Source organism: Lutra lutra, chromosome X (assembly GCF_902655055.1).
Source record: "Lutra lutra chromosome X, mLutLut1.2, whole genome shotgun sequence".
Classification (NCBI taxonomy): domain Eukaryota; kingdom Metazoa; phylum Chordata; class Mammalia; order Carnivora; family Mustelidae; genus Lutra; species Lutra lutra.
Window position 1 is genome coordinate 35,228,062 of NC_062296.1, and position 12,394 is coordinate 35,240,455.

Genomic DNA, 12,394 nt, shown 5'->3' on the forward strand with positions numbered 1-12,394 from the left:
AGAACTTATCAAAATTCACAGCGTGCAGCAAAAGCAGTGCTTAGGGGAAATTTATAGCATAGTATTAGTATATTAGAAAAAGAAAGATCTAATGTCAATAATTTGAGTTTCACCTTAAGAAACTAGAAAAACAGGGGCACCTGGGTGACTCAGTCGGTTAAGGGTCTGCTTTCGGCTCAGGTCATGATTCCAGGGTCCTGGGATGGAGCCCTGCATCTGGCTCCCTGCTCAGCAGAAAGCTTGCTTCTCCTTCTCCCTTGCTGCTCCCCCTGCTTGTGTTCCCTTTCTCTCTCTGTCAAATAAATAACCTTAAAAAAAAAAAAGAAATCAGAAAAATAGGAGCAAATCAAATCCAAAGTAATCAAAAGAAAATAAATTTTAAAAAATTAAAGCAGAAATCAATGAAAGTGAAACCAGGGAAATAATAGAGAAAAATAAATGACACCAAAACTGGTTCTTTGAAGAGATCCATATAACAAACCTCTAGCCAGGTTAATTAAGAAAAAAGGGAGAAGAGACAAACTACTAATATCAGAAATGGAAGAAAGGCCATCATCACTATTGATGCATTAATATCAAAAGGATAATAAAGGAATATAATGAACAACTCTGTGTCTGCAAATTTGATGACATAGAAACGGTGGGCCAATACCTTAGAAGATACAGTTCAATGAAACTCACTAAAGAAGGAATAGTCTGAATAGCTTATATCTATTAAAGAAATTGAATCAATAATCCATAATCTTCCAAAACAGAAAGTACCAGGCCGAGACGATAAACTGGGGAACTTGACCAAACATTTAAGGAAGAAATAATACTGACGCTCCTCAGTCTGTTTTAGAAGATAGAAGCAGGGGCGCCTGGGTGGCTCAGTGGGTTAAAGCCTCTGCCTTTGGCTCAGGTCATGATTCCAGGGTCCTGGGATCGAGCCCCGCATTGGGCTCTCTGCTCAGCGGTGAACCTGCTTCCCTCTCTCTCTCTGCCTCCCTCTCTGCCTGCTTGTGATCTCTCTCTGTCAAATAAATAAATAAAATCTTTTAAAAGAAGAAGAAGAAGAAGAAGATAGAAGCAGAAAGAATACTACCTAACCAACATTACCCTGATATCAAAACCAGGAAGAGAGATTACAAGAAAGGAAAACTACAGGTCAATATCTCTTATGCAAAAATCCTCAGCAAAATGTTAGCAAGTGAAATTCAACAATGTATGAAAAATCCACAAGATGCGGAATTTATTCCAGGCATGCAAATCTGTTCCAGCATTCAAAAATCAATTAATGTAATCTATCACACCAACAGGCTAAAGAAGAAAAATCACATGATTATAGCACTAGATGCATAGAAGCATTTGACAAAATCCACCACTATCTAGCAAACTAGAAATAGAGGGGAATTTCATCAATTTCATAAAGAACATCTACAAAAAAAAAAAAAAAACTATAGTTAACACCACACTCAATGGAGAGAAACTAGGTGTTTTCCCCTTAAGATCAGGAACAAGGCAATGATGTCTCCTTTGACCACTCTAATTCAACATTGTACTTGCAGTCATAGCTAATGCATTAAAATGGGAAATGGAAACAAAGGGTGTAAAGGTTTGAAAGGAAGAAATAAAACTACCTTTGTTTACAGATGACATGATTACCTGTGTAAAAAGTCCTAAAGAATCAATTTTAAAAACCCCTCCCCAAATTAATAAGCGATTATAGCAAGGTTGAAGGACACAAGGTTAATATATAAAAATCAATTGCTTTCTTATATACCAGCAACGAACAATTGGAATTTGTAATTAAAAAACACAATTCCATTTACATTAATACCAAGAAATGAAAATACTTAGGTTTAAATTTGGCAAAATGTGTACAAGATCTCTCTAAGGAAAACTTCAAAATTCTCAGGAAAGGAATCAAATAAATGGAAAGATATTCCATACTCATGGATAGGAAAACCCAATATTATCAAGATACCAGTATGTCCAACTTGATCCATAGATTCAGTATAATACCAATCAAAATCCCAGCAACTTACTCCGTGGAAATAAAGTGACTCTAAAGTTTCCATGAAAAGGCAAAAGACCCGGAATTTCTAACACAACACTGAAGAACAATAAAGTTGGAGGACTGCTACTACCCAACTTTGAGACTTGCTATAAATCTACAATAATTATGACAGCATCATGTTGTTGAAAAAAGAGATAAATAGATCAATGGAACATAATAGAGAGCCCAGAAAAAGACCCACACAAACATGGCAAACCGATCTCTGATGAAAGGAGCAGTGACATTTCATTGGAAAAAGGACAATCTTTTCAACAAATTGTGTCAGGACAACAACAAGACATCCACATGCAAAAAAAAAAAAAAAAGAATGTAGACACTGACCTTAAACCTTTCACAAAAATAACTCAAAATGGATCAAAGGTCTAAATATAAAATACATTAAGTATAAAACTTCTAAAAGATAACATAGGAGAAAATCTAGGTGACCTCAGGTTTGGTAGTGAGCTTTTAGATACAACAGAAAAAACATGCTCCATGAAAGAAAAAATTGATAAATTGGACTTCATTAAAAGTAAAAACTTCTGCTCTGCAAGAGACACTGTTGAGGGCATGAAATGACAAGCCGCAGGCTGAGGGAAAATATTTGCAAAACACTTATCTGATAGAGGACTTGTATCCAAAATATACAAAGAACCCTTTAAATCTCACACAAGAAAGAATAGGAAATGACCTACGCAATTAACAGATAGGCCAAGAGTTAACCAGACACCTCACCAAAGAAGACATACAGGTGGCAAATAAGTGCGTGAATAGATGCTCCACATTGTCATTAGGAAATTACCAATTAAATCAACACACCTATTAGAATGGCTGATCCCAGACATACAGAGGACACCAATCCTGGTGAAGGTGTGGACAACAGGAACTGTCTTTCGCTGCTGGTGGGAATGTAAAATGGTATAGTCATGTTGGGAGACCATTGGGCAGTTTCCTACAAAGCTAAACATTGCCATACTATGTGATCCAGCAGCCATACTCCTAGGCATTATCTAAGTGAGTTGAAAACATGTCCACACGAAACTTGCACACAAGCATTTATAGCAGATTTACTCCCCATTTCCAATAATGGGAAGCCACCAAGATGTCCTCCAATAGGTGAATAGATAAATAAGCTGTATGTTCATATAACAGAATATTGGTCAGTGACAGAATAAATGAGCTGTCAAGTAATGAAAAGATAGGGAGGAACCTTAAATGCATAGTTCTAAGTGAAAGAAGTAAGTTTAAAGAGATGTCACACCCTATGATTCCAACTATATGACATCTTGAAAAGACAAAACTATAAAGACAGTAAAAAAAAAAAAAAAGAATCGGTGATTTTCAGGACAGGGGGCAGAAGAGGGAGGAGATGAGAAGGCAAAATACAGGGGATATTTAGGGTGCTGAAATTATTCCTTTGTGGATATGTATCATTATACATTTGTCATAACACATATCATGGTGCAAAACAAAGTACATGTTCATGTGCTTTAGTTAATGTTAATATCTCACTAGTGGTCCATTAATTGTAACAAATGTACCCCACTTAACTGAGGATGTCAATAACAAGATATTTGGGGGTGGGGTCAAGAGAGGATATATGGGAACCCTGTACTTCCTGCTTAATGTTTTGGTAAACCTCAAACAGCTGTAAGAAACAAAGTCTGTTAATTTGAAAAAGGAAAAAAATGGGCATGACCTTTCTAGAATGTTAAAAGTCGTTATCTTCTGGTAGGGGGATTATATGTGATTTTTCTTTTCTCTATTTTTTAAATTGTTTTATTAAGGTATAGTTTACATGCAACAAAACTCACCCTTTCTGTAGGGTGCAGTTTTGTGAGTTTTGACACAAACATTCTGCCATGTAAGCACCACTGTAATCAAGATAGAAAAATGACTCCATCACCCAACAGATGTCCTCTCTGCCCCTTTGCAGTTAAAATTCTTCCCCCACCCCAGTCCTTGGTAACTATGGATCTGTTTTCTGTCCTTATAGTTTTGCCTTTTCCAGAATGAAAAGAAGTGGAATTATACCATATGGGACTTTGAGTCTGGCATAATGCCTTTGAGATTCATCTATGTTCATTTCTTTTTATTGCTAATATTCCATTGTGTGGATGTTTATAAATTCATCAGTTGGAGGACATTTGAGGTGGTTTTAGGTTTGGGGGACCATGAAAAGAGCCATTCTAAACATGTAGGTACGGGTTTTTGTGTGAATATGTTTTTTTATTCAGTTATGATGAACATTTTATTGATGTAGATGTTAGCAGGGTTTGGGGACAATTTACATGCAGGTTAATGACATTTGATCAATAATATTTCACCAACAACTTTATTAAACCTGCATCAGCAGATGAAAGGGCCAGAGTTCTCGTGAACTGCATGTATGTTCTCATTTCACTTGGAAAAACACCTAGGAGTGAGATTGTTGGGTTGTATAGTAAACATTCTGCGTAACTTTATAAGAAACTGTCAACTTGTTTCCAGCATGGCTGTACTCTTTTGCGTTTCCACCAAAGGGGAATTCCAGTTGCTTCGCATCCTCACCAGCACTTATTATGGTTAGGTTTTTTTGAGTTTAGCCATTGTGATGGTTTCATGATGAAATCATGAAAATGGTTTCAATTTGTATTTTCCTGCTGGTTAATTATATGTTTGTTACCTGTAAACCTTCTTTGGTAAAGTGTCTGTTCAAATTATATTCCCATTTTGTAAAAATTGGATTCTTCTTTATCTTCAAGTTTTGAGATTTCTTTATGTATTCTGGATAAAAGTCTTTTATCAGAAATATGATTTGTAAATAATTTCTCTCATCCCATGGCTTTACTTTCTATTCTCTACACTGTTTTTTAAAAGATTTTTTTTAAAGATTTTATTTATTTATTTGACAGAGAGACAGATCACAAGTAGGCAGAGAGGCAGGCAGTGAGAGAGAGGGAAGCAGGCTCCCTGCTGAGCAGAGAGCCGGATGTGGGACTTGATCCCAGGACCCTGGGATCATGACCTGAGCCAAAGGCAGAGGTTTTAACCCACTGAGCCCCCCAGGTGCCCCATAAAAGATTTTATTTGAGAGAGAGAGAGAGAGAGAGAGAGAGAACAATCAGGGGGAGGGACAGAGAGAAAAAGACAAGCAGATTCCCTGCTGAGCAGGGAGCCTACATGGCACTGGATCCCATGACCCTGAGGTCATGACCTGAGCCAAAGTCAGACGCTTAACCGATTGAGCCACCCAAGCATCCCTTACCACTCTTTCAAAGGTAGAAGTTCTTAATTTTGCCAAGGTCCTATTTTAAATTTCTTTTATGGATTATGGTTTTGGTGTCATATCTCAGAAGCCTTTGCCTAACCCAATAACACCAAGATAGCCTTCAACATTTTCTTCTAGATGTTTAAAGATATTAAAGTTTACACGGAAGTCTATGATCCATCCTGGATTAATTTTTTGTATATGGTCTGAGTTACAGATTTATTTTAGTTCTTGTTTTGTATATGACTGTCCAAATGTTTCAGAAGCATTTGTTGAAGAGAATACTGTTTCTTCATTGAATGGTCTTTGCACCTTTGTTGAAAATCAATTGACTGTGTTAAGTGTGGGTCTATTTTTTTACTCATCATTCTGTTCTATTGATATATTTGTCTAAAATTTGCCAAAAACATATTGCCTTGAAAAATACAATTTTACATTAAGTCATGAAATCACACCATATATGTCCTCCTAAATCTTACTTTGTCAGAATTGTTTTGGCTATTCTACTACTTTACCTTTCCATATAAACTTTTGAATGAGAGTACGAATTTTTACAAAAATATCCTGATAATATTTGGTTTTGGGTTTCATGTAAATCTATGTCACTTTGAGGGGAATTGACATTTCCACAATATTGTGACTTCCAGTCCACAAACAAGGCATGCCTCTCCATTTTTTAAGGCCTTCTTTTGTTTCTTTTATCATTGTTTTGTAGGTTTCTGAGTAGGGATCTGGCACACATTTTGTTAGATACTTTGGTATTTCTATGTTTAGGGGGAGCTATTGCAAATGGTACTTTTTCAAATTTCAATTTGTAATTGTTCTTTATAGAATATATAAATGTGATAGTCTTTTTTATATTGGCCTTGTAATCTGTAATCTTGCTTAAATTCTGTTACTATTTATAGTAACTCAATCTATTCTTTGGGATTTTTCTTTGTAGACAGTCATACCATCTATAACAGTTTTGTGTTTTATTCTCTAATATGTATGCCTTTTCCTTCTCTTTCTTACCTGATTTCACTGAGTAGGATCTCCAAAGTGTTGGAACAGACATCCTTCCATAACTCCTGATCTTAGGGAGAAAGCATTGTTTTCTTCCATTAAGTATGATGCTAACTGTAGGGCTTTTTAAAAAAAATGTCCTTATTAGGTTAAGGAGGGTCCTTTTCTGCTTTCCTGAGAGTTTCTGTCACACATGGATGTAGAATTTTGTCAGATGCTTTTTTGGCATCTCTTGTAATGATTATATGATTCTTCTTGTCCAGTTTGTTGATATGGTGAGTTGAGTTGATTGAAATGTGAATGTTGAATTAACCTTTAACTTTCAGGATAAATCCCACTTGCTCATAAAGTATCATCCTATTTATTTTTTTATTTTTTAAATTTCTTTTTAGTGTTCCAGAATTCATTGTTTATGCACCACACCCAGTGCTCCATGCAATATGTGCCCTCCACAATACCCACCACCAGGCTCACCCAACCTTCCACCCCCCTCCCCTCCAAAACCCTCAGTTAGATCCTCAGAGTCCACAGTCTTTCATGGTTCAACTCCCCTTCCAAATTCCCCAGTTCCCAACAGTGAACCCTCTTACACTGTTGGTGGGAATGCAAGTTGGTGCAGCCACTTTGGAAAACAGTGGGGAGATTCCTTGAGAAATTTAAAATAGAGCTACCCTATGACCCTGCAATTGCACTATTGGGTATTTACCCCAAAGATACAGATGTAGTGAAAAGAAGGGCCATCTGTACCCCAATGTTCATAGCAGCAATGGCCATGGTCGCCAAACTGTGGAAAGAACCAAGATGCCCTTCAACGGACAAATGGATAAAGAAGATGTGGTCCATATATTCTATGGAGTATTATGCCTCCATCAGAAAGGATGAATACCCAACTTTTGTATCAACATGGATGGATCATTTAGATATATAGATAGATAGATAGATAGATAGATATCTATAGATATACATATATAGATATATATAGTTGGGTTTAATTTACTGGAATTTTATCGAGAATGTTTGCATCTATGTTCATGTGGGATATTGGTCTATAGTACTATTTTTGTCCTTGTAATAACTTTTATCTTGTTTTCATGTCAGTGTCATGCCTACATCAATGATTTAGTTGGGAAGCAATCCCTCCTCTTGATTTTTTTTTCTGAAATGTTTGGTAGAATGTTTGATAGAATTCACCAGTGAAGCCATCTGGCTCTGAAGTTTTCTTTGTGACAAAATTTTAACTACAAATTCAAGTTCTTTAAAAGATATAAAAGGGGGGGAACCTGGGTGGCTCAGTGGGTTAAAGCCTCTGCCTTCTGCTCAAGTCATGATCTCAGGGTCCTGGGATCGAGCCCCACGTCAGGCTCTCTGCTCAGCAGGGAACCTGCTTCCTCCTCTCTCTCTGCCTACCTTTCTGCCTACTTGTGATCTCTGTCAAATAAATAAATAAAATATTTTTTTAAAAAGATATAAAAGGGGCATCTGGATGGCTTAGTCATTTGGCCTCTAACCCTTGATTTCAGCTCAGGTCATGATCTCCGGGTCATGAGATCGAGCCTCATGTTGGGCTATGCACTCAGTAGGGAGTCTGCTTTAGATTCTTTCTCTCTGCCCCTCCCTCTGTGCGGTCTCTCTCTCTCTCTCTCTCTCAAATAAATAAATAAATAAATAAATAAATGTATATAAGAATATTCAGGTTATCTATATCTTCTACATTGAGCTTTGGTAATTTGTGTCATTCAAAGAATTCATCTGTTTCATCTAGATTGCTAACTTAAGTGGCATAAAGTTATTCATAATATTCCTTTGCTGTTACTCTTTAAAATGCTCTCTGTTGTCTCTGATATTGAGAGTTTGCATCTTCTCTCTTTTTATCCTTGCTACTTTTGTAAGAAGTTAATCAATTTTATTGATTTTGTTGAAAACAGATTTGGTCTCACTGATTTTTTTTTCCATTGATTTTCTATCTTCAATTTCACTGACTTCTTTATTATTCCTTTCTTCTGTTTGCTTTTGGTTCATTTTGCTCTACATTTTCTAGTTTCTTGGTTTGAGACTTTCCACCCTTTCTAACATAGGTACTTTAGTGATAAAAATTTCCCTTTAAGTACTTCTTTAGCTGAATCCCAATGGTTTTGATATGCTGTGTTTTTATTTTCATTTAGTACAAACTATTTTTTAATTTCCCTTTTGATTTTTTTCTTCAACCCACAGGCTATTTGTAAGTTACCAGTATATTACAAGTGGTTGTCTCCTGTTGGAATTGTGTATAATGATTTTCATATATACACATTTATATTTTTATTTTGTTCTTTTGGAACTTTGTGAATGTTTTCCAGTTTTCTACATTAAGTATGTCTTTCTTTTCTAAAAAGAAAATAATTAATACAAAATAATGCTCTACATTTTACAGTACTTTATTTTATTTTTTTTTAAAGATTTTATTTATTTATTTGACAGACAGAGATCGCAGGTAGGCAGAGAGGCAGGCAGAGAGAGGAAGGGAAGCAGGCTCCCTGCTGAGCAGAGAGCCTGATGTGGGGCTCGATCCCAGGACCCTGGGATCATGACCTGAGCCGAAGGCAGAGGCTTTAACCCACTGAGCCACCCAGGCACCCCAGTACTTTATTTTTTTTAAAGATTTTATTTAATTAGTTGACAAAGAAAGACACACAGAGAGAGGGAACACAAGCATGGACAGTGGGAGAGGTAGAAGCAGGCTTTCCACTGAGCAGAGAGGCAGGCAGAGAGAGAGAGAGAGGGAAGCAGGCTCCCTGCTGACAGAGAGCCTGATGTGGGGCTCGATCCCAGGACCCTGGGATCATGACCCAATCTGAAAGCAGATGCTTAATGATTGAACCACCTAGGTTCCCCTTTGCAGTACTCTATAATTTACAGAGAATTTCATTTAATCCTCCAAACTCTCCTTGAGAAATAGAAAATCTGTATTTCACAGGAATTGAAAGTTAAGATTGACAGTTTATTTTTTTATTTTTATTTTTTATGTTTTAATTTTTTTATTATTGTTTTTTGAAGGCTGAGGGAGAAGGAGAGAGAGAATCTTAAGCAGACTCCACGCTGAGTGCAGAGCTCGATGTGGGGCTTGATATTATGACCTTGAGATCATGACCTGAGCCAAAATTAAGAGTCGGTTTCTTAACTGACTGAGCCACCCTGCACCCCTATTTTTATTTTATTTTATTTTATTTTATTTTTTTAAAGATTTTATTTATTTGACAGAGAGAGATCACAAGTAGGCAGAGAGGCAGGCAGAGAGAGAGAGAGGAGGAAGCAGGCTCCCTGCTTTTGCAGAGAGCCCGATGTGGGGCTCGATCCCAGGACCCCAGGATCATGACCGGAGCTGAAGGCAGGGGTTTAACCCACGGAGCCACCCAGGTGCCCCATTTTATTTTATTTTTTAAGATTGACAGTTTCAATGACTTGCCCAATGTCACACAGCTAGAGCTGGTTAGAGTTTCACTTATTTGTGGAACATAAAGAATATCATGGAGGACATTAGGAGAGGGGAAAAATGAAGGGGGAGAAATCAGAGTGGGAGACGAACCATTAGAGACCATGGACACTGGGAAACCAACTGAGGGTTTTAGAAGGGAGGGTGGTGGGGGATGGGGTGAGCCTGGTGGTGGGTATTAAGGAGGGCACAGATTGCATGGAGCACTGGGTGTTATATGCAATCCATGAATCATGGAGCACTACATCAAAAACTAATGATGTACTATATGGTGACTAACATAACATAATAAAAAAAAAAGGAATTCAAACCCAGATTTTCTGACTCCCAGCTCATCATTCTGAAGAAGTTGGAAATCAAGATTTGAAAAGTAAATTGGAATTTATCTTGCAGGTAGCTGAAAAAAAATCATTGAGGGTCTTTAAAGCAGTAAGTGACTTGAGACAATGATCTTAATGTAGTTTTAATCTGAATCTCTGATTACTAGTGAGGTTGAACATCTTTTCATGTTTATTGCCTGTTTGCCATTTCTTCTTCCCCCAAATTGTTATTCATGTCCTGGAGGAATAGATCATTTTTCTGCTGGATTGGTTGGTCCTTTACTTACTAATTTAAATGATGAGGAAGTGTTCCCAATCTTAATTCTTTATTTTTTGGAAATATCTTCTCCCTTGGGGCACCTGGGTGGCTCAATCAGTTAAGTGTCAGTCTTTGGCTGGGATCATGATCCCAGAGTCCTGGGATCGAGCCCTACATCAGGCTCCCTCCTTAGTAGGGGTCTGATTCTCCCTCTGCCCCTCCCACTCTCATTCTCTCTCTCTCAGATAAATAAATAAAATCTTTTAAAAATACATCTTCTCCCAGTTTCTTGCTTAGCTGCCTTTTCTTTATTTTAAAATTTTGGTCATCGGAGAAATGTGCACTGGAGAGTGGAGAAAATGAATGTGTTTGCTACAAGATGAGTCTTAGTTTGCTTTGACCTTGTGTGGTGGGAAGCAGGTGAGATGCGGAGGGGATTCGAAGGCAAATCACATAGTTTGGAAATTCATTGACCAGTCATTTGCTAATTGATTACGTTTATTGGCCACGATGTGCTGAACTGTGTGATAAGCTGAGATTTTGAGGAACTTTTACTTTAATGGAGAAATAAGACATGTAAAGACATGCAAGTAACATAGTATGCTGAAGGAATTGTAGCACAAGATAAGCTGTGCCTATCAACATTGCTCCTTATCAAAGGGGCAGGAGGCATTGCTTTTGAGTAAAATGAAAGTAGTTTAAGTAAGAAAAATCTGTAAGTTGAATGAGAGCAAAGACTAGGGGTCTTTTAGCTAACCATTCTATTCCCAGCAGTCAGCGGAGGGCCTGACCAAGAGTTGGGTGCCCCAACATTTGCTTCATGATTGGATGATATTAGCATGCATGGGCAAAAGCCATTTATAAGAACTTAATACAATATGCTTAGTTCATGACTCCTACACCATCTCTGGGCAGCTCTGAGAAAGTTAGATCAGCATTTCAGACCTGAGCTTGCTTTACCTCAGCAAGGGAGCACAGCATTTTCCAGAAGGACACACAGCATGCTCCCTTATCTTACCATTGTAACAGAGCAATAACCCAGATCTTGGCTTCACATGGGCAAAGCTGGGTTTTTAATCTCCTGTCAGTTACTTACTGGTTGTGTGACTTGATTTCCCTCATCTGTGAAACAAGACTATCAGTGCTGCCTAACCATACCAGATTATCGTAGGATTGAATAAGTGCAGCATGTGAAACACTGAGCCCATAGGAGGGGTTCTGGAAACATTCTCTATGCCTCTGCTCTTGACGTAACACAAAAACAGATGGAAAGTGCGATTGCCTATGGAATTTATGACTTTGTCCATGGTGTCTAACAGGCATCTTCTCCATCTTCTTCCTCACAGATTCAGAGACATACTGTGTGTTTCAAGACAAGAAGTACAGAGTGGGAGAGAGATGGCATCCTTACCTGGAACCTTATGGGTTGGTTTACTGTGTCAACTGCATCTGCTCAGAGGTACAGTGTGATACCCAGTTTGCTCCTCGGCATGAAGAGGTCCTTCCAGTGCCTGGATGGCCAGGAATCAGGGGTGGTGAAAGCCTAAAAGAAGTTAGGGAGAAGTAGCTTGTAAGGATAAATAAAGGTCTCCTGACTTTTTCCTCTTGTTGCCGTTTGGCTGGATTTTTTTGTGGGATCTCTAGGTATTTGCTATGGACAGATATTTATGGTCTCCTAGCCAAAAGATATGGGCCATGGTGGGAGAAGATAGAATGATAGTTTGATAGCGTGAGAGGGGGAATAGAACTCAATGTAATGCCTGGGTTATATGACAAAATTGTTTTTGAAGATCATTTTCAAGGCTGGTCTTTAGAAAAGAGATTAGGACAGATCATATACCAGTTCATTGGGAGAGCGTATTTGATGTTGTCTGGGCCAGTAGCGGTAATTAGGATCGAGGCTGCAGAACATTGGCCTGTACCTGGTGACCATTAGTGTTCTCTTGGCTTGGCCTTGGCTCCTGACTAGATAGTCAGAAGGGCGTTTGGACACTTATTGTCATCTTTGCAATAGGCCAAAGGAAGTGCTCTCATCTTCGTTCCATGGCCTTGA

At 37.9% G+C, this 12,394-nt stretch overlaps 1 protein-coding gene across 8 annotated transcripts in view; it reads left to right on the top strand.

Moving 5' to 3' along the window:
• The window catches only part of CHRDL1 (chordin like 1), a 117,483-nt gene that overhangs the window by 19,397 nt on the left and 85,692 nt on the right, over positions 1–12,394 (top strand). For all 8 annotated transcript variants that reach the window (XM_047716345.1, XM_047716344.1, XM_047716341.1 and 5 more), the window contains exon 3: positions 11,688–11,800. In XM_047716345.1, coding sequence (XP_047572301.1) covers positions 11,688–11,800 — 113 coding nt within the window. The remainder of the gene's footprint in view (positions 1–11,687; positions 11,801–12,394) is intronic.